The sequence below is a fragment of the Nyctibius grandis genome, chromosome 5 (genome assembly GCF_013368605.1).
Source record: "Nyctibius grandis isolate bNycGra1 chromosome 5, bNycGra1.pri, whole genome shotgun sequence".
In the NCBI taxonomy this organism is placed as follows: Eukaryota; Metazoa; Chordata; class Aves; order Nyctibiiformes; family Nyctibiidae; genus Nyctibius; species Nyctibius grandis.
In genome coordinates this window covers 15,753,785-15,776,285 of record NC_090662.1, presented here as the reverse complement: position 1 = coordinate 15,776,285, position 22,501 = coordinate 15,753,785, and the positions used below count along the sequence as shown (strand labels likewise).

The 22,501-nt window shown below is 44.0% G+C and overlaps 2 protein-coding genes across 13 annotated transcripts in view; one reads left to right on the top strand and one right to left on the bottom strand.

Annotated features, from left to right (window-relative positions):
* The window catches only part of SRPK2 (SRSF protein kinase 2), a 156,281-nt gene extending 145,826 nt beyond the window's left edge, over positions 1–10,455 (top strand). For 4 of the 7 annotated variants that reach the window (XM_068402433.1, XM_068402437.1, XM_068402436.1 and 1 more), the window contains 3 exons: positions 1,780–1,849; positions 2,551–2,643; positions 8,781–10,455. In XM_068402433.1, coding sequence (XP_068258534.1) covers positions 1,780–1,849; positions 2,551–2,643; positions 8,781–8,965 — 348 coding nt within the window. In that variant the 3' untranslated portion in view covers positions 8,966–10,455. Of the gene's footprint in view, positions 1–1,779; positions 1,850–2,009; positions 2,107–2,550; positions 2,644–3,074; positions 3,168–8,780 lie in introns of those variants that run through there. The other 3 variants (XM_068402439.1, XM_068402434.1, XM_068402438.1) reach the window with 3 other exon arrangements.
* A 1,837-nt stretch (positions 10,456–12,292) lies between these two features.
* KMT2E (lysine methyltransferase 2E (inactive)) overlaps positions 12,293–22,501 on the bottom strand; it is a 65,186-nt gene continuing 54,977 nt past the window's right edge. For 5 of the 6 annotated variants that reach the window (XM_068400540.1, XM_068400541.1, XM_068400542.1 and 2 more), the window contains 6 exons: positions 21,257–21,820; positions 18,004–18,305; positions 15,938–16,026; positions 15,717–15,836; positions 15,468–15,559; positions 12,293–14,576 (listed from right to left, as the gene is read on the bottom strand). In XM_068400540.1, coding sequence (XP_068256641.1) covers positions 13,062–14,576; positions 15,468–15,559; positions 15,717–15,836; positions 15,938–16,026; positions 18,004–18,305; positions 21,257–21,820 — 2,682 coding nt within the window. In that variant the 3' untranslated portion in view covers positions 12,293–13,061. The remainder of the gene's footprint in view (positions 14,577–15,467; positions 15,560–15,716; positions 15,837–15,937; positions 16,027–18,003; positions 18,306–21,256; positions 21,821–22,501) is intronic. The other variant, XM_068400543.1, reaches the window with a different exon arrangement.

The following is a 22,501-nucleotide window of genomic DNA, read 5'->3' as shown; positions in this document are numbered from 1 at the left end:
TTCCAGGGAATACATTCCCATGAGGTACAGAGGGGACACCTGGGGCTTCTCAGTCTCATCTCAAGAGAATAACAATTCTATGTTGTGTTTAGAGATCCCTACCAATGATCTCTTCTGGCTACTCTAAAAATTTCTTCAGTTCAAATACCTGATCATTTATGAAGTCCTCCAGATTTTTTTAAGCTGTAAAATGAAAATTCTCAATCTTATGCTGAGAGTAGAGTACAAAAAAAGGTGAATGACTATTTATTAATGATAGTGACTTTAGAAATTAAAGGCCCATTTGTAGGATCAACAGAAATGTCATTAAGGGGCATTCTTGCTTTCTTGGCTGCTGTGCGTGATTGCAATGAATTATTTTGGATATAGCCCACTTGGATGACGCTGCAGTTCACAGCTTGAAGAAGCCGAGTGCCCATAAACAGGCTAAATTTATAGGTGATTTAACAACTCCAGATTACAAAGTGGAACAGAAAAGTGTATATTTTCAGGAGACAAATATTTTGTAGTAAATGTTCTGACAGAGTGAAATCCCCTCCTAGAGCTGTGCCAGGGAGTTCTGCCTGATTTTTGGAATGATTTTCTGGATCAGATGCTTTCCCTGGTCTTGGAGATGGCAAGGTTAAACCACCTGGAAAGAATTAGATTCCTGTGGCTCCTTGGGTAATTGGTGATCCAGAGCAGAAGGAGAATAGTTTAACAAATTAGCCTAGGTGAATCCATGTTTGTACACGAGTGTGGGCTCTCATAGTTATTTCAGCGCTTTGCGGCTTTTAATATGCATTACACCCACAAAGAGAAACCCAGTTTTGTCCTGACCTACCGCAGGGTTAGCATCCCATCGAAGCATTGCGACGGCCTGAAGGGATCAGTCATCACGGTGTCTGCTCTGGATTCCTTCATCAGTTTCAGTCTCGGTATTTTACCCCACGATTGCAGTGTTTACTTTGATGACTTCTGATTCAACAAAAATACTTTTTAAAAAACTGTCCTAGATTAAAAGTCATCGAGGAAGCTTACCCTGTTTGCTAATTTCAAGTGGTTAATTATAGTTATAAATGGATTTTATTTCTGATTCAGACTTTATTATTTCAGTCCCCCACATGCAGTCTCTGACAGATAATAAGCATTCAGATACAAGCTGTAGCTCTTTGTTATATATTCAGAAATACCTCTCTCAGCTTCCTTAACTTACACATATTTAAAATGATCCAACAGACAGCACATTAGTATGTTAAAACGTGTTTAACATCAGCTTACACTGATGCTCCCTTCACACCCTCATGCAGCTGATGTGTTCAGAATCGCTTCCTCTGCAGCGGGATGCTGCTGGCTGCCTCCCGGGGACCGCTGCCGAACTTTGCAACACGACCGAAATACTCCCGGGTCAGCCGGTGGAGCCACAGGGGCTGCTGGTTGGGGAGGGACCTCCGTTCCACACTCCTTGTCCATCTCCTTTGTTCATCCTGGTTGGGTAGGCAGAAACGCCTGGGGTTTGGGTGTGCTGCTTGTCGCCAAACCTCCAGCCTCGTGCTGACGGGCTGTGGTTGGGGCTGAACGTGGGGCTCTCTCCAGAGCCTGGGTTCGTGCTGTCGTTGCACTGTGGGAGTGATGGTCCCCAGGTAAGTGGCCTCTCCTCAGCCTCAGATCCAGTTGTAGGCCTTTAGCTTTGAATGTTAATTCCCTCTTGGTTCTGAGATAGTTGTGATGTTTTGGTGACACCTTAAGATTAAAAACAGTATTTCTGAAATACCCATAAATATGTCTGTTATGTTATAGGCTTTTGAGTTAGCGACTGGAGATTATTTGTTTGAACCACACTCTGGTGAAGACTATTCCAGGGATGAAGGTATGAATCTTTTGAGATATTATGTGAGTTTCCATATATTGTCACACTCCTCTTCTTAAATTTCCAGTGAGCTTACAGTGGGGTTAAGTTTTGTATTTATTTGAGTGAACTGTTCATACATATTGTTTTCAGAATATAAATATGGTTTTTTTCTTTTTAGTTTTAAGTTCCATCACTAGCAATGGGTGGGCAAAAACCCCCTTCTGCAGATATTCATCTACTTAACAACTGCCTGAAGGAATTAAACTGCCCTTCTTGTAAGATTGCATATGTGTGGAAGTCTGATTGAGAATAACATTTTAGTTTAGAAAAGAAATGACAAATTTGAACTTTATAGTATTTTCTCTTTATAAGAGTGACACTGGAATAATGTTTACATTGTGTATTTTTATTTGAATTAGGCAATTACTAAATCAGAATTAACTCCTGCTTCCATCTGTATACCTGTCCATTTTCATGCTTGTTTGCTTGTAAATGCTCTTTGCAGTGGTAATGTGGGCATCATTCATTCTTCCTAAATGCTACTAATGATGCCAAGAGCTCTGCTGATCCTGGAAACCTCTGCATGGATTTGCTGCAAACATTGTTGATTTGAAACTATTTCTGATTTTTTACTAATTCCAGTTTCTTTCCTCTTCTTTTTTATCCCATCCTTTCCCTGCCCCTTCCACTCCCGTTTCCTTTTTTTCTCTCCCTCATAGACCACATAGCACACATCATAGAGCTGCTAGGCAATATCCCAAGGCACTTTGCTCTATCTGGAAAATATTCTCGGGAATTCTTCAATCGCAGAGGTAGTACCTCTTCTTTTTGAAAGGTGCCGTGATGCAGACAGAAGTGGAATTGCTGTTGCTGGTTGTAGCATGTCCCACTGAGGAGCATTTCCTGAAATCACAAAATAAAAATTTATTTTTGAAAAACAAAACACACAGGAATCTGTGACAAATTTTTTTTTTTAGCTAAACTTTCTGAAAAATAACTATTGGTACATTTTAAATTACATAGCAAAACTTGTTTGTAGCAGCTGATGCTCAAATGTTGTTTTGAGAAGGAAGTTTTGCTGAAAGTTATCTTTCCAAATTAGCCACTGAGCAGCGTGCACGTGTCTTTTTTTACCAGGATCAATCTATTTCTGTCTGTACCGGGCCAGTGTTAGTGTGTGCATGCAATGTACTGATTAAACTGTTGTATGTTTCTGTTTTGCTGGCAATGTTCTCCAATGCAGACCACATAGCATTGATCATTGAACTGCTGGGAAAAATCCCTCGAAAATACGCTATGTTGGGGAAATATTCCAAGGAGTTTTTCACCAAAAAAGGTAACGGTATTTATGCAACACTAATTTAAAGCATAATGCTATCCAAAAGGAGAATATGTTCATTTATGGGTACTGAAGAAATAGATCCGTTTAAATGGAGAGCTCGTATTAAAGAAGAATTTTGGTCTAAACTTGGCTTTCTGAGAAAAGCCACAATTTGCAGCATTCATTTCAATATTTCATTTAAAATTCAGTTTGGGATGTACTCAGCAAAGTGTGGCTGTTAACAAATGTCTGTGTGAATCTATTGTCCAGTGTTCATGTAAATGTAAGGAATCAAATGATGCATAGCTTGTAATGGGATCGAAAATCATCTGTCGCTACTTTTGATCAAACATAGTGGTCAAGCAGATGCTGCTGATAAGGAATAACCGAGGTGGGAAGGGAATACCTGGGCAATAGACACCCAGCTGCGTGCTGTCAGTCCTCACACTCTCGTAACCTCCCTGAAGAAGTGGAAGCATGCAGACAAGACCGCTCTGTGACAGAGCGGTGGAGAAGCCCATCCTGCTGTGCACTGTGCTGTCTCACTTGAAACGCTCCGAGTTACCTAATGCTTGAGCACCGCAGCCGTAGGCGGTGACGCAGCTGCGTTTGGCGTTATACAGGAGTGCAGCCCCTCTAAAATTAAAACCCTTGTCTATTGCTGCAAGGAAGTAATTAATCTAAGCAAACACAGTGGGCCGTACGGTTCTGTTATCTTTTTGCACTTTGTCTTTGCTCAGGCTGCTCTTTAAGACAGGTTTTTGACATGTGAGGGAATGTGGTGGTGGTTCAAGTGTCTTTTGTCCCCTCCGCGTGTGAGACAGCACTGTGTTGTGTCGAGGGACAGGGTACGTCAGGAGCATCACATTACATGGTGGGGGAACATCTGGGGCGGTCGACCGCAGCTGGCGAGCACACCTCCCTGCTGAGCAGCACTGCAGCTTCCCTCTTGAATCCACGTGCCTGAGCACACAGCTTGTCGGCAGGGCCAGCGCCGGCCAGCTGACCAGCTGCATGGGACACGTGGGGTGCTGGGGGGGCTGAGGCAGCGGCACGGTTGGGGTCACGAGGCAGGAGACAAGCCAGTGATTCTTCCTCACCTTGCATGTGAGCTGCCTGTTCTGTGCGTGGATATTTCTGGTACGGCAGGGACCTCTGCGTGCCATCATTGCCTTAAGGAGGATGTGATGGCGTTAAACACAGCGCGAAGAAGGGCAACAGTGATGATGAAGGAGATAGATAGAGCAACTGCCATATGGGGGAGTCTAAGATGCCTGGGGCTCTTTAGTGTGAAGGGAAGGTTGCTGGAGGAATAATGAAGGTTTACAAAACGGGAAGGCAGTGGATAAGCTGAAAACAGAGCTGTTGTTCATCAGCACCCACCACATGAGAGCTGGGGGAGGACACCCAGTGAAACTTGCAGGGGTTGTCTTTAAAAGAAGCGCTTCCCTGTGCAGCAGGCAGTGAGCTTCAGGAGCCTGCTGCCACAGGGGCTGTAGAGAGAGGCTGTGATCAGCAGGCTTGAAAACAATCTCATGTTAGCTGAGATGAACAAACTCAGGGCTGACAGGTCTGTAAATGTATAAAGCAGTAAAAGGGCTGGGCAGGAGGTACCTCCGGCACCCCGACGGGGATTGCAGCTGCTGGAGCGAGTAACCCCAGTGCACAGAAGAGGGCAGTTTGTAAAATTCCCCTGAAGTGAAGAGTTTCATGTGCTTCCAGGAGCATCTTCCACTGCAAAGTGTCACTGTTGTGCTCTAGGGCCTGAACCTCAGTGACATTCTTCAGAGGCACCATCTGCCATGAGATCAGAAGCTATGTAGTACAGGCCTGAGGCTCTTCCAAAAATTTCACCCTGTGGTGTAAAGGTGGGCTTAGAAATGTAACTATAGGCTTCTATTGTGAAAACATCAGCCTTGGGTGAAAATAAAAGTCATGATTTGGGCGTTACAGCTGTCCATAAGCAAGTTCAACTTCAGAGAGAAGCTTTGAACATTTGAATTGTTCCACGGAATGTCCCAGGCATGAAAGTAAAGGGGTTGTCAGCTAACAAGTTCACAGGATTGAGTCCCTTCTTAGTAATTGCCTGAAGCAGTTTGTGACATTCGAATTGTCGTTGGGTGCATTTAAAAAAGGAAAAGCATTTGTAAGTTACTTCTTGGTCACTATAACACAAATGCTCACATACTTTTTATAGGGTCTCATCTTGATTGAGTCCAGTAACAACTCCCATGAGTCCTTTTCTCCAGTGCTTCTGTGGAAGCAATTTTGTCTGTAAAAATGGTTAACACATTTTGGTACTAAAACTAAAAACCCTTTTGTTTTTTCTAGACCATGGTGCCTTTTGTTTTTCTTCTGGTATTTGCTAGCCCTTCTTCCTTGTGAGCTAAACCTGTGTGAGATGCTGGCTAGGTGCTGGCTTTGCTTGTTGGAAGCTCTAACAAGGAAAAGCACTGCTGCTTATTTAACACCCTGGAAGGGAAGGAGAGGGCTCTCCTCCACCTCCCTTGCTTCCATCTACCGTACCGTGGGGCCTTACCAGCAGTTCTTGCATTAGTTGTTGGGAGCATGTCCTCAAAATATGCAGTAGCAGATTATATCCCACTGCTGCTTCCCCAGTCCTTCACGTCAGCCGTTTCTTACTGTTCAGTAATCCATCCTCCTCTTGCCTGGTGACACATCTTAAACTTGTCTTGGACAAATTTCATAGACCAGCTCTGGGGTTTTGTATTATGGTCAGCAGAGAAAGCTTTAAATAGCATCTTCCCCCACACAGGTCCTTCAGAAATTTCTTCAGTCATTTCCTTCTGACTTAACGTTCCATTTTTCAGAAGGTCCATTGCTGCCTCTGCTTTGGCCACAGGGGTTTTACAGTTCCAACACCACCATTGTCCTCTGCAGAGATTTCCTGTGCACTTCGCTATCAAAAAAATCTAAATAAAGAGCTGCTGTTAGGAAGGTTTCATTTTTAGCATTTCTTTGAAAATTCATTCTAATGCCCTGAATACTGGGGGTGTCAGACCGGTGGGCCTGCGCTTTTAATTTCTCCTTGCCGTCCTCCAACTGCATGGTACAAATCTCATGGACTAGATGAAAATACGTGTTGCCAGACACCTCCCATTTCTGTGCTGCTCTCCAGCGCTTTAGGATGGAAATGAGATGGACCCACCATGTTAAAATAAATTCTTTGAATTTTTCATCCACCTCTGTTGTGTTAATTGCCTTTTACGTACCCTATTTTGATTCCATGGTCAGCATCATGATCATTTTTGAAAACTGAAGCACTGGTTTAATTCTTGTCTCCCACACAGATGATTTTTACTGTATCCCATCTTCTTAAATGCTTTTACAATCTTCACAGAATTTCTTGTGGAAAACTTCAACCTGTAGTGCTAAAATAGTTTGTTCCTCAGCAGAAAAACACTACGGCATGTCGTGCTGCCCAGCGTGTGCTGGTCTTAGCTTGGGTATTTCGAGTTCACCCTCCACTTCAGAAAATAAGGGCTATTCAAACAGTGTGAACTCGCCCTCCACAGTGACACCAGGAGCCTCATCTTGCAATCTTACTTTATACAACCTGAGGGAGGAAAGACGCCTAAAACTACATAATTTGAATACAAAGGTGAAGACAGTGCTGCATGGAAACACACACACTCCCCCAGCGTCAGTCTAGTTTGGTAAATGATTATGGCAGCCCTTGCAATGATTGCTGTAAGCTGGAGAAGCTATGGACACAGACTGGGGGTTTTTTTTAGCCATTTTTTGCTTGAAGTCAATAACAAGGCACTATTTTCTATTGCTTTGTGGCAATATTTGAGTTTATGTGTTCTTATTAGAAAGGTTACTACCTGTTCCTGCTAGTAGTTACCCATACACACTTCTGGAAACAGGTGTAAACTTCAAAAGGGTAAGATTTTCAGCACTTAAATTTCAGAGTTGCACAAAGATTTTAAAGGGCTGGGAGTGGAAATGAAAACCCTTCTCCTAGCTGTGCTGTCCTTTCTGTACATCCATAGCGCGGGGCAGCGCAGGCCCAGAGCAGAGCCTTCTTTTGTGTGACTCATGGGTACTGATGGGACACGCTCGTACTGTCAATGTGCAGACATAAATGGCAGGACACACCCTCTGCTTTCATTCCTCTCTACCTCAGCACCCCTCCTACACTGCGAGATGGAAAGAGGACAGTGGGCCCGCTGCAGGCAGCACATCTTGGCTGTCTATTACCAGCAAGTCTCGTCTCTTGTGAGTGATTGACAGTTCGCACATTTGGTCTTTTGGGGTCTTTGTGATAGCACCTGGGGAGCTGCTTCTGCAAGTGTTGCCCCCTACCTAGAACCTTCTGCTACAGCCTGAGGTAGCAGAAGCGTGTCCTGCTGGGCCTGCGGCGATTTTTCATCTCTTGCCTTCAGATGCTCTGACTCTCAGGGGCAGTCTGAAGACATGGGTTTCTTCTCCTGCTGTGGAACTTCTGTAGCCACAGGGATGTACAGAAACTGAGACCTGTGAGCTGACGTCTGATGGCATTTTATGAGCACTAGATTACAGCCAGGGACAACAATCAAGTTGCCAAACCACTTTGCTTAAAAATCATATGGCCAGCGTGCCCCCGTATGGGATGGTGTGGTGTGCTTGTCAAGCTGTGGGTGAGTCGTGTTCAGCTTCCAGTGTTGGCTGAGAATGCATCACCCTCCTCAGCAGCTCAGGGGGCATCACAGCATCACCACAGGGGTCTCTGAAGTGCTTTTTATAGCATCATGTGGAGGCTGGCTCAAACATATGCTTGGGAAGAAGGGAGATGGCAGTGGAGGGGCAGGGAGCAGCCAGAAGAGTCTGTCTTCCCCATCATGCTGGGTGACCCATGGATAGACCTGGGTAGTGTTGCTGGTTTGAATGGCAGAAGGGTTCTCGCCTCCTTCGTTTGTTTTGGTCTCAAACACATTGCCAGGTTGACTGTATGCCCCCTCTTTGATGGAACTCAAATCCTGCAGCTGCTGCCACTGCTTGTGTTGGTGGTGGGTGAAGGAGACGTAGGCAGCAGCAGGTGCTTCCTCCTCAGGAAGGACTTGAACCGAGCCTCTTGGCTGTGTTTGCCTGGGAGATGGAGCAGAATCTCCCGAGTGCCAAACCTCTGTGCTTGGCCTGGTTTGCGTTGAATCGCTGCTCTGCTGCAGTGGCAGCACGTGCCACATAGCGAGGCAGTGACCTGCGTTGCCGAGACCTCCTTCTGGGGATTGGAGCGGTTGTTGTAAGATTTGGGTTCATTGGCTGATCAGGAAGGAAGGGCCTGCGGTGTTCTTTTTGCCCACGGTGTGAGTGTGCATGTGAACGAGTGCCTTGGTGTGTGGGGGACAGAGCGAAGACAGCACGGAAAATCAGAAGTGATGCGTACAGCAGAGTCCGGGTGTGACTGAGTTTGGTGTAGGAACGGTGTCTCGGTTTTGCCGTTGGACAGACTCGTCTCCGTTGAGGACCTCAAGCAAGTTTGCAATGTGCTGCCCTGCCTAAATAATGATTCTCAGCCTGGTCAAGGTGCTGTGAATGCCGAGTGGGAGAAAAACGAAACAGGGATTAGTCGCTGACAGGGATAACGAGGTTTTTTCCTAATGCCGGTAATATTTGTGTTTGCAGGAGAACTCCGACACATTACCAAGCTGAAGCCTTGGAGTCTTTTTGATGTGCTCGTGGAGAAGTACGGTTGGCCTCATGAAGATGCTGCACAGTTTACAGATTTCCTGATCCCCATGCTAGAAATGGTCCCAGAAAAACGTGCTTCAGCTGGAGAATGCCTTCGGCACCCGTGGCTGAATTCTTAGCAGAATCTCTCAGCTGTAAAAACCAAACAAAAGCCAGCAACCACTTCCTAGTGCATCGGACCTAAATGGTGACTGTCACAAATTCTTTAGCAGGATCACACGTGAGCTGGCTTCAATCCTCAGACCTTTGTTTTGCTTGAGGTACTGTTTGACATTTTGCTTTTTGTGCACTGTGTTCTTGGGGAAGGGTAGTCTTTTTGTCTTCAGCTAGTAGTTTACTCACCCACTTTCTTCAGAAAACACTTACCGTGTCTTTAAGCATTGTTTCTTGTGTTGTGTGGCATTCAGATGGCAGATTTTTGAACAAAGGAAACTTCCCCCCCCCCCGACATGTGTTTTGGCAAGTTTTGTAACTATTTATGAAAAAAAATAATATTTTAGCTGATGCATATTATATAATTTACGAGGGTAAGAAATTTATCAAGTCAGACCTGAGTTACGGCGAGGAATTGTACAATTTTATCTTCTGGCAAAGGGACATCATTCTTGTATTATAGTGTATGTAAATGCACCCTGTAAATGTTTATTTCCATTTAACTATGGGACTGGGGACTCAATCGCAGAGTAAAGCTACGACGTTTGAGAGAGCTTTATAGCAAACCAATTGCATGTAGTGGACTTCAAACTGCTTTAAGGAATTGTGTAAACTTTCTATTCTGTAGCAGTTCCCGTTCATTGGATTTGAAACAAAGTGGCTCTGGTTTACAGGATTTCATTCCCCAAACGGCACTTTAAAGGAAGGCTAGACTTCTTTCTAATAAAGTATGCATTCTTATTTAGCACTCCCTTTTAGAACTTTTTTGCCTATTTTAAGTGCTTTTAAGAAAAGAAAAATAGCAATTATTTCCCTTACAATGTGATAGTGAAGACATGGTACCATATGGTGTTGCCTTTTTATAAGCACTGTAAGTTGTACTATACCTTAAGGAAAAAAAAAAATTAAAAGTTGAGCATGAGAACCACTCTCTGTGTAGAATTACTGATCTTTTATAATAAAAGTGTGTGCTTGGAATCAGTTGAGGAAGGATATAGCTGCAAATATTTACAGTGCAGTGGGTAAAATAAGCCAAGAGGCGTGATCATGCTCATTCCATTCATAGCTTTACACGTTTCTAAAACGAATTGCACTAGCTTTATTCTTTCCCTAACTAGACGTACGATTACCCGTTGTAAGTTGCACGCAACAATTCCATGTTTCCTAGGAGAAAAAAAAAAAGCTGCATAGGCTGAAGCTTATAGGCAATACAGATTTTAGAATGTACGGGATGGAGGTGTGTTTCGGCCTCTTCTAGCAGTCAGTGGGATGAATGTAAGCTAACTTCTGATCTTCATGTAACGACGGTGCCACTTCTTCTTGACTTTGTCCATATGAAATTTATCCACATGCCTTTGCAATAACTAGATTGTGAGAAGATAGCCCCATGCTGTAACAATAACCTGTTGTTTGAGGTGCTTGCAGTTGTCTAATTAAAGTGGTTTGTTTTTTCAGACAGTGTGCTGGTCATTGGAGTCTTTGCTAGCCGTGACGCCAACCCTTTGGTTGCTGGAGATCCGTGTCACGGGGGGTGTGGGAGGTTGGGGGGGTGGTTTAGCCTGGCCAAGGTGGAAAGCAGCTTTCGGTGGTAGTGTATCATCAGATCCGTCACCTGGTGTAAATCCCAGCATCCTGAAGGGTAGCGCGGCGTGAGGGGCTGTGTGTAAGTAAGTGGTCCCTAGCTAAGTGTGCCAAACCCAAAAAGAGTATTTCATACACGGCGTTTAACTACTATAGACAAGCAAAGGATACCCTGTCCCTGCTAGCCGGTGCAGCCGCTCCTCCAAAAAGCACCTCCAAAGCCACCACAGAATGCCACACACACGCATGGGTCAGGAGGAACCCGTCTGCATGTTGAGGCCCTGCCAGCAGCTGGGTTTCAGGACTGTGTGCCTTCACCCTCCACTCCCCAGGCACTTCACATGGGATCCACTTTTAACGGCTGCAAGGACGGCACCGGTGAGGAGGAGGACGACGCTGCCACAATGGACTCCGGAACTAGAGGTAAAAATTTTGTTTGGCTTCACACCTGGACTAGCCCTGGTAGTGCAGAGTAGCTGCAACTAGTTAGAAGCTTGTTCTTGGGTACACAGAACCACTAGCACATGAATGAAGTGCCAGTTCAAGCTCAAGGCCAGTAACCGTCCAGCGCCAGCGTGCCGCTGCCCTTCGCTTGGCCTTAGCGATGCAACACAGCTCTGGGACCCTTGTGTAGTACCAGCCCTGTCCTGCAACCCAGCGTGTCAGCTCCTTACGCTGCTCTGAGACCTCGCCACCTACGCTGTGTGTATTTTACATACTCTCTTACGTTGCTTGGCAGAGGGTCAGGACCACCCCATTGGAACGAGGGGCTATGGAGGGTGATGCCCATTTTTCCAAACAGGTGTGTGAGCCGTAGAACAGGGCGGGCTGGGCTGGTTTTCTGCAGGTCACTGGCCTGACCCTGTTCTGCTGCATACTGCAGGGCAGCGCATTCCTGCCCGCATTTCGCACAGCCAGTAGTTGTGCAGGGAAGGATTTCTCGTGCACTATTTTTACTAACAGATTTTTTTCACTCATTAAGGCAAATTACAGTTTAAAGTAGCCCCCATTTTTTTCTACATGTTACAAATAATTACTGCCTTTTTTCAGTGACCAGGAACAGCCACTTCCCCTCCTGTCCCACATCAGGTTTTCTCACTCGTTTTCTTCTCTGGTTCTGCTGTAGAGCCTTGGAGCAGAGTCCTGAGCAGAACTGGGAGCAGTCACAGCTGGGATGTAAGGAGATGGTCCCACACCAGTTACGGAACTCTGCACCTGGTAAGGGCACCAGCACCCTCTCAGCTGCTGCTCTTCCGCAGCAGGAATAAACTGTGTCCTTTAATAAAACTAAATACTGCTCTATAGTTCATAACCACCCCTGCTCCATTTGGCACCGCTCGCTCTGCTCTCCTGTGACAAGGGACTCCGCAGGGCCAGGCCAGGGATGAGCAAGGCTGCATTTCCAGTGCAGTGCCAGCTTGTTTGTAACCTTCCTGGAAAGCCTGAGGAGGTGCCAGGCCCCAGGCACTGTGCTCACAGCAGGACTCGGGATCCACGAGAGGAGGAAAATAGCCACAAGCCCCTTCTCTGGTTGGAGCTGTTCCCTCACCCCCAGCCTCAGCAGGGGACATAAACCCCCCTCCTGCAGCCAGTTCCCCATCTGTGCTACAGCAGCAAACGCACAGGCAGGGGAAGAGCCCCACGGGGGTGTGCACTTTGCCTACGTAATGCCACTTCCCTGCAGCCACACACCAGCCTTCCAGGACAAGCAGTTAAAACTGACAGAGTTGTGATTTATTAACATGAATTAAAATGCCCAACCAGTGCTGCAATGTGACAGTATATTAAAAAAAAAATTAAAGATCATATACTGTACTACTTTCACAAAGATCACACTTCTTCCTTTTGCAAAAGAGACTTATTATATACACTACTATATCAAATGAAAGCAGCTTTAAGCGATTTTACAAGCAAAAGAAATACAGTATTTACAGCACTCGTCAGAGACATTAGAAACAGTCTATACATTAAATTACATTTTCTGCAAATAACTGATGAAACAAAAAGCCATGTCCACACCAAAACTATAAAAAGTGTATTGCATCGTTTTCTATCTCTATGCACACAAAGAACTGTTGACAGAAGAAAATGAAAAAAAAAATCGCTAGTGCCATCACTTAGCCTGTGTACTTATTTAATTACATATGTATAAAAGTAATATAGAAAACATTCACTAAATGAATTTAACTGCAACAATAAAATTTTAAAGATTATGCAGCATCAAACCTACTGCCAGAAAAAACAGCTGGAATGTTCACTTACAAAATAAAAAGAAATACCTAATACTGGCTTAACAGCACATTTTCAGGAATTTTAAAAAGCAAAAAAATGGAAAGAATACAATGAGAGAGCACTGGTGTTCGCTTTTATACAAAGTATCATGTACAAGCTTTAAAAAGTACCTGGAATAGGTACATAGGAAATATACACAGTTTATATTACAGAACATTTTAAAAATGTTTAGTCTCGAGGGGATCCATTTTAATGCCACCCTGACCCATGGTAATTGTTCTGAAAAGTGGGTGGCACCTGTGCTCTGTGGATGGGCATCTGCCCGGGCACGGGCGAGGCCTGCTGGGGCCCCTGCACCCCATGGGGAAGGGCGACAGCGCCCGGGTGCGGGCAGAACCCCGAAGCGGTGGGCGTTGCAATACTGTTTGGTCCTTGAGGTTGGATGTGAGGACCCTGACCAGGGAGTGGGCAATGAGGTCCCGTTCCAGCAGGCTGATGTTGAGGTCCAGGTCCTAACGTTGTGTGATGCGGGGCTTGGGAGGAATAGGAGGACACGCTCGTGTGAGCGCTGGCAGGGAAATGGGGGGGTCCTTGATGAGATGGGTGGTGTAACCCTTGTGCTGATGCTGGGTGATGCCCCGAGCCCATAACGTTGGAGGGTGGGGGTGGAGGGGGGGGAGGTGCCGAGTTTACAACATGCTGGTGTTGTGCTTGCAAACCTTGGTGTCCAGCTGAAGGGTGGGGAGGTTGGTGGTGGGGGAGAGGACCTGGTGGCGGAGGCGGCGGTGGCAAATGGTGACCGGCGGCTTGAGAATGAATGTGCGATCCAGGAGCTACCGCCACGGCGTGAACTGGACCGACGACGTGTGCTACAGAGTGCTGCTGATGAGTGCCTTGCTGCTGGACAAGGTGAGGTCCGGGCGCAGGTGGTGGCGGAGGAGGAGGAGGAGCAGCAGACGCTGATGCCTGGTGATGAATACCAGGGTTCTGAGATGGCAAAAAATGCCCTGCAGTTACGTGGTGTCCCGGCACCGTTTGCTGACCCGCTGTGCCAGGAAGTGCTTGATTTGGTCCAGATGAAAACACAGTCTGCTGGGGCATGCTGCCCTTCAGCTGACCGTAACTCTGGAAGGTTCCGGAGGGCTGCTGGCTTTGATAGTAAGTAGAAGAAGGGGGTGGGGGGGGTGGGGGAGGTGGTGCACTGCTGTTCAGATTTTGTTGGTTAAACTGGTTGTAAGAAGCTGAAGATTGTCCTGAAGTTGTCTGAGTGAAGAGGGGTGCGCCAGCCTGCTGCTGACTGCCAGGCTGGAGGGTGGGTGCGGCCGGGTAGAAGTTCCGGTGTGTCTCCCTCTGGGGCGTTCCAACTTGAGGTGACTGTGGATGATGAGGTCTGTACGGAGATCCCAGCTGCTGCGAGTGAGGCTTTGGTGAAAGGTAACCGTGCTGCACGGGCGCGTGAGGGGTCGAGGGCTTCGGGGGGTGTTCGACGTGAGGCGAAGGGGGGCAATGCAGCTTCAATGGTGCAGGAGGCAACTTCTGTGAATGGGGAAGTTGCTCGGCAGAACTGCGCAGGTGTGGCTGAGACAGGTGGGGTTTTGAAAGTGCTTGGACGTTGTTCGTCAGCTGTTTTTGCTGCAGCTCGGCTTTCGGGGGATTCGCACCTTCGGCCTCGGGTGCGTTAGCTGCAGTTTCCCAGTGCGAATCTGGCTTTGTGGGCGTTTTCCCAAGTGACTGCGTTGAAACTACAGGACTCGGCGAAGAGGGCTACAACGGAAAGGAAGTCAGTCAGGGCAAAACATTCACAATACTCAACTACGCACACGTTGGAATGAAAAGAACTTCTCAGATTATCGTCCTCTCCCCCTGATGGTCAAAAAAAGCGTTGAGGCACAGGATACATATTTGGCCTAACAAAAACAGCGACAGTAGAACGCTTGAACTTAGGAAGGTGCTATTTTAACAAGTATACATCAATCGTTCCTGAGAGTCAAAGATCAGCAAGTGTATTTTAAAGTGGTAACAGAAATATGACCCATCAGGTCAAAGTCAGAATCTGATATTTGTTAAAAGTTTTAGATTTCTCAAGTCTGAAAGAAAGAATTCCAGACAAGACCCCTTACAGAAACAAAGCCATTTTTAGAGTGATTTAACATTTAAAAACTGGCATAGTGCAAGGAAACGGACTCAACATTACAACCCGAATTACTTCATTTAATACTGTACAGCAGCTACCCAACACCCTTCTCCGTATCAGTGCCTCTGGCGAGAAGTACGTAAATCACGTTACTGCTGCCAGTTCTGCCTGCCAGTCCTCCAGCAATCACCTTGCAGAGCTGCAGTGACACTGAAACCACTGACACAAGCTCTTCTGTGTCTACAGAATGCAAGAACATGTATCACTAGGTACAGATACTGAAAGAACAGAACATAAACCAACTTTCAGCATGCATGCACTACCACAAATACTCTGACAAATGTTACCTATGTTAAATCGGTGCACACATAGGTTACATACATACATGTTCAGCTAAGAAGAAAATCATGAGATTAACATTTTTTTTAAGGTGAATCAGAGCTGTATGTACGTATGCACACACACATTACACAACACACACACATGCAAACCCCTGTGCCCCTGCACACACTGTGCATTACCTTGCTTGCTTTTGACGGACTCTTGCAAGTCTTTTGTGAAGTATCTGGGGACGGACATTCAGAAGTAGGCTCTGGATTTTCAGGATCAGGTTCTACAGACATAAAGCAGAGAGAAATATAAAAGTGGGAAAATCAAGTCTTTTGCGAAGAGTGCGAAGCACTTTATATTTGACTTTAACAGAGCTATTAACGTTGTTGCAAGAGACTATTCAATATGTCAAGTGTCATACAGGTCATCTGCTTACTGACCTTCCATAAATTCAGTGAAAGAAGGGACCTTAAGCTGCAACTGGGAAATGAGATTTGAATGAGATGAAGGTGGAGACTGAACATGAGACGGTGAGCAGGGGCTACAGGGTGACTCTCCCCCTACAGATGAAGCAGACCCAAACACAGTATTAGAACGATTACGGACTACCATGGGGGAACTGGTTAGATTTAGCTACCTTCACCATGATAAATCAACTCACCGCTGTCCTTGTCTTTCCTATGATCACTGAGAAGTAAAGCTCGCTGGTAACTTCGTTCTCTTACTTGCTCCACAGAGGTTGATGCAGTCCTGGAAGGGAGAAGCACATTGTACATTTCAGAGGATGTACTTCCACAGACCACATTTAGGACAATGTATATGCAAATACCGGGTCAGAGAGAGCTGACAGTGTTGACTGCGTGTAAGAGCCAAGTAACTGGTTGTACATAAGGAATATGATTTGTTCAGTATTTTGTTCTCTCTTTTCTCTCACTTTAAATATACCAATTTCCTGCAGCCTTGTTACATTACAAGAACTGACAATTCCTCTTAATATGGAAACAACATCTGTAGATCTGTGGGGTTTTTTTTCTTTTTCTAAGCAGCTGAAAAGTCAAGAACTACACTTCAAACAATAAAGGTTGCAGGTACTGCTCTACATTTCCATTTGTAGAAAACTCTCTTCCAAAGCTGGAAATAGTCTTTTTCTTTTTTGTTTACAAATTTGCTCTTTTAAGAGCAGATCCATAGTTGTAAATACTGCACAACTACAAATACATCTCTGTTTAAGCTTCTACATTTAACTTGCCAAATAGTGGGTATGAAATGACAGTCATATCTTCTCTCATATCACAACGTGATCAAGAACATCAATGACAGCACTCTACAAAACCCAATTTTTCCTTTCAGCAAGAACATAGGCATTACTCTACAATACTGTTGTACTGAAATCAATTTTGGTGCTTCCTGCAGGATTACTGCAGAAACTTACTAATAAATTCTTCTGTGTTTAGCCTGTTCCCACATTCGTTGCTTACAGTACAGTACCCTGGCTTCTGCACAGTGAACTTACAGCCCCCTTTCAGTGAAACTTTGAAGACTGCACTTAATGGTCTCCCTTCAATTTGCTCTACCAAATCTTCTGTTCTGGAATAGCTGGAGCACCTGAGCAGAAGGATGTTCAACTCCTCAGCCCATGTTCATCCCCAACACTGTTAGGCCTTCACTACAGCACAAAGAACATCTGCAGGGTTTATTTCATGCTACTAACATTTTGGAGACAGTGCTGGTACCTTAAGGCTACCAAAAACGCAGTGGAAAACGTTGTGCAATGTTTATATGGACCAAAGTCATTCTTATCTCATCCTCCTCCACGCTGTATCTCTCCCCAGGATTTTTGGTTGTTGGAGTATCTGGCATGGCATCCAACAGAGCATATGGTCTGCACACAGGGGAACCACTTAATGATCATACACAACGATGCAAGTATCGCCACACGCTCTCTACCTGAGCAGAAGGAACCGCCAGGCAGGCTGCACGCAGCCCTGCGCATTGCGCTTCAGCGACAGCAACCACCACAGACACATTTCAGCCACATCACTGACATACAGACTTCCTAAAGTCTTCTAGAAGCTTTTGCTAATCAATACAGATTATTCACCTGTTCCACCCTTCTTCCCTACAGTACTTTTGGAAAGGTTTTGAGATTTAAGATGAAAAATATTCTCTTCAGCCCACAGAGGAAGCAGTGGAGATACACGGACATGAGTGCAGAGCCAAGGCCATGCTGAGAATCGGACTCAAATCCCTCACAGCCGTTACAGCACCCTCTCCATCCTACTGCTGCTCCCTCCTCCACACACCTTAGCAGCACACACAGCCCAACCCGTGCAGTGGTGGAAGGAGCACCTCTACTCACCAGTGCCCTTTTCTACAGATTTACACCTGTACTTCACCCACACAATTTTAGAATCTAGAGAACTAGGCAACCTGTCTTGCTCAAACCGATACCTATTTTGCTCTTAGAAAATAAAAAAGTAAAGCAGGATGAAAATAAGTTAGCCAGTATCTTATGGGTAACTTTTCAGATATTCTAATCTTTATGAGGTAACCTGCTGTATTTCTGAGGAAAGAGATAAGATGACTCTTTACTAATCTGAAAGAAGGGCTTCCAATCAGTAATCTGCAACTGCACCCTTATCAAAGAAAACTAGATTTCAAACAGAAAAGACTTAGAATTAAGTAAGTAACTCTTCAGCACTTTAGTCCTATAGTTTTGTGGCTTACCACTGAACTTCTGGTTCATTCTTCTCACTGGAAGAAGATTCCTTAATTGCACAGTTGTTGCCAACGTCTTCTGGAGCTGCATTATAAGCAGTAGTTGGCAGTGGTAAAGGTAGGCTTGCGGCGTTATCAGCTTGCTCCCCATTTTCACCACTGTTGTTACACCCATCATTAGCACCATTGTTACTACTTGTACTTCCTCCACCAGCAGCATGAGGAGATACAGTAACCAGGGGGAAGTTTTCTGTCTTTGAGCCACTTTTTCTAGCTTCTCGTTGTCTCTTACGGTATTCTAATAAGGACACCTAGGGAGAAAACACAAACAAACAAAACAAACATTAGAAGGGAAGTTCACTTGTTTTTCTCTTAGTTTCCATTAAATGTATTCTTTCAGTAAGACATACCATTTACCTGAAAATGGGGATAGATTAATTGAAGGTATTTCACCACATCTGCAGTGAATTTCCAGAGTATTTAGCTACTAATGACTCTAAGGACAATGTGAAAAACAAAAAAAAGCTTCTGCCAGGAGAAGGAAGTATGCATTCTGCCTCAGGGAGGAAGCAGAAGGTGATGCAGGTCAGCAAAAGGTTCGCTGCTGAAGTCATACTGTTGGTTGAAGCTACAAAGGACTTAATGGTTTCTCCTGGAACCACAGCATTACTAAGAGTATATCGACACAGTAAAGCTGATTTTAAGAGATGTCACATCCTGCTCTCAGTCCAACTCCCTCTTATGAAAAACCCACCATGCTTCTGCTTCACTCTACTGCATACATCAGGATTCTCTAAGTTCTTCATACATTTTTCTTAACATATAGAATTCGCATCTTAAACTTTCATTATTTTCCCAGTTGATTTTGAATTTCTGTCTTTACTGTGCTCTACAAGAGACTGATTAAGAACATGTTTTAAAGCTAAATTCCGAGTGAAGTTTATTACCAAAAAACAACAACACATGAAGGGAAAAGTCATTTCTACTTTATATACATGTATATAAACACTACAAAGAAGCTTCCATAGAACAGAAAGTAGTTAAATGTTTAGTAAGTTACCTTCAGTGAGAAACATAGTGGAAACTCTGTGAAAACATTTGAAAATTTATCTTCAGGATCTGAAGCAGAAAGCTGAAATACTGACCTTCTATTCAGTAATGACACTAATTTGGTGGAAATGACATTTCATGTCTTTCTTTAAATCTTTTCTTCTAGCTATCGACAACCTACTCTGAACCATATAGCATCCAAGCCAAGAAACTGAAGTGCAATAATGAAAAAATTTCACATTTCAGTGGCAAATTCCTCAATAAAAGGAGACATCCATTTCTACACAGAGAGAAGAACCTAAGGCAGCCTGCTTTGTTTGAAGTCTTAGGGTTGGTTGTTTGCTTTCAAACAGATCTATCAGTTAAAGACTCATCCATATGTCAGGGTAAGAACAGTTAAAAATATTTGATTTTTCATGAAAGAAAGTTTAGGTTAAGAACTGATCTTGCTTTCAAACAATTTGTATTATGACCCCATCACATGACTGAGATCCCTTGAAGAATACTGCTTTAAAGCAAGCTTAAATGTTAACAATAGATGACATCTATGCAGCGTGGCCACTATGCACAGGACCGTATTGAAATGGGATGAACTTGTACAATGGTGAGAGAAAACAGAGGAGCAAATGCCCACAGAAATGTTGAAATATGGAAAACCCTCCTTTAACAAGTGCATAAGGACATTCATGTCTTATGTGATCCTAGGGAAAAGCTTCTATTGTTCTCCTACAAAATTCCTGAATTCTCACCTTTTCCTTAGGTGAGATTCCCTTCCCTTTTTACACTGTAAAAAATTGCATTTTTTTGTGTCCTCAGAAAGCCTAAAACAGATAAAGAGTTTTCTCTGGTTGTTTCTTCAAACTGAGACTTTTAGACAGGAATCCTGGGGACTGTGAGGGGGAAGCCACCCCTTTTTTCATTTGGGGAGTAGTGTAGCGTAAGCCCTCAGCAGTAACAACCTGGAAGAACCCTTGTCAGAGAGAGAAAGGGGGGGAATGGTTCCTGAAGCACTAAGCGCTGCTGGGATTTGAAAAGAAATTCATTTAACATTCAGACAAGGAAGAATGTGAAGCTACAGAAATTTTGTTGCCTTTTATGTTTTTTTGGCTTTGCCAAAACAGCATGGCTACAGTACCATGTATGCAATCTATAAAACTCTCAGGGTCAGGAGCAGGTAAGAACAGAGCTCCTACCATCTTGTTTCAGTTATGTCTCAGTCTGAAGCACAGTAAACAGAAATCCAGTTCTGATGGAGAACTTCTGAAGGAAGAACCATCAGTGCTCCCTAGCAGGATGCCCCAGAGCACAGGGAAGGAGACGTGTACAGGGGGGTACGAGGGGACCAAAAACGCAAAACCCCGTTGTGCATGCACGCACACATGCAGAATATGCCCCCACCCCCCATCATCACTTCCATAAAGAAAATAAATCACATCTTTCAAACAAGAAAGATCACTACAGTCTGCTATGAGACAGAAGTGGCAAGCTGTTGCACAGGAGACTGCCTTCCGTGTTTGTCATCCTTTCTGCAAGGAGCAAAGGGAGTCTAACCTGACTGAAGTGCAAAGACAGTTAGGCGGAGTAACTTCCAATTCTGGATCAAGCTGCCCACGACCACACAACTTACCTACAAGAACTGTTTCATGAGAGTAGCAAATTTAGATTGTGCTTATTTTTCAAACACAATATTTTATTAAAAAAAAAAAGAAATTAAGCCAAGAAAAAGATTTCTTGGCACTCCGGATTTCTGCGTAGTTCTAACAGTGAAACCAAGATACCTTACGTATATAAAAATCATAATCTTGAAGTCTCAGAACCATAAATCTGTTCGCGCAATTTCTTGCAGTAATTCGTAACAAATATTCACAGCACATGATCTCTATGATACTAGTATATATTCTGTATAATAGAATACTGTAATACTTGGTGGCATAAGCAACGATTTTCAACCCTGAAAAGCAATTATTTATTGAGCAGTTCATTTAAGACTCATATGAAATAAAAGTGAATTTGAATCTATTGCTGGAAAAAATAAATTTACTAATGGGTATGACTCTTTGCTCTTCATTATTTTCCCTGAATGATGTCTACTACATTGTAGTATCGAAAGATGAGCCATCAGTCATTTTTTATTATATTATGGTTCTTTCTGTTATAGAAATATCATTAGCAGACTACGTAAGACAGACCAAATAATTCTTAAAATTATAACCTTTTTCTTCTGTGGAGGATTCTGGGGTGTGCAATTTCCATCCATCAAGTTGTCGTTATTGACAGTCCTTCCAAAGCCAGATGCAATTCCATCTTCTGAAGTACAAAAAACAGATGCTTCCATGAACATGCCTCTAGCATCGTCTTGAATCAGGCACTTTGACTCGCTTATTCTGAATCCACCTCCTACCTCCAACTGATGTGAAGGGGTCAAGTCCCTCAAATTAGAATTCATTGAGAAATTTACACCTGTCCTGTCGGGACTTTTTACCCAGGAAGAATAAATTGTGCCCCGTCCACAATGAGCAGTTTCTAATTGGCTGTTTGACTCAGTCCTATCATGTGTGGGGGCTTCCAGGTTTTTATGCAGTGCACTTTGCTCAATTACTTCGAGTCCCAGCTGGAGGTCTGACACAGATTCCATTTCTCCAGTGCACGGCCGTGTGACATCAGTCCTATTCCTTGGACTGGAATATCCAATAGTCTTTATTTCTTGCAGGCCCATTTCTGTCAGGTTGGAATTTCTGAAAGAATTCAGTGCTAGAATCGATGCTCTGTCATATCCCTGTGTGAAGAAAAAACACGTCAACTATTTTTCCACGCTCCAACAAAGCTGCAACTATTCTGAGATTCAGTCGTGCCTTTAAGTGGGATTAAAGGCCTTCTAGTATCATGGATTTCTCTATTTTAAAGGAACAGTTCTACAGCCAGACACTTATTTCTACTATTGCCATGTATTAGGTAAAAGCATTTTAATAAAATGCACTTTAATCAAAGTCAAAATAAACTTTAAATGCCAGGTTTTATTTATGACTGGCAGAAGAAGGGGAAGAGCTTCAACAGTAGCAAGTCCCTGGCCAGGAAGTTACAAAGCACTTGCTCCAATTCAACATAACAGGCATCCTCAGTGTCAAAATATTTATTTCAAGAAGGAAAGAAAAAAAAAAATGAAAGCTTTTCTGAGACACTTTTGAATTTTGAGACAATATTAAAATCAGTATTCTGTAGAGGGAAAAAGATTTCTTAAGTTGTAGAAACTTCTTTTGTACTTCTTAAAACCGTATTAACCACGAAAAATTCAGCACATATCCATGGCTGGAGGTAGCTTTTCTAAACCAACATGTTTTAAGGTTTTCATGAATCCTTTTTAAATTATTTGTATTACAAAGCGAAAGCTCCTAAGTCAAACACCTCTTTTCAAGTCAGATAAACATTAAAATATTCAATTACAAGAGTTTAGAAGAGA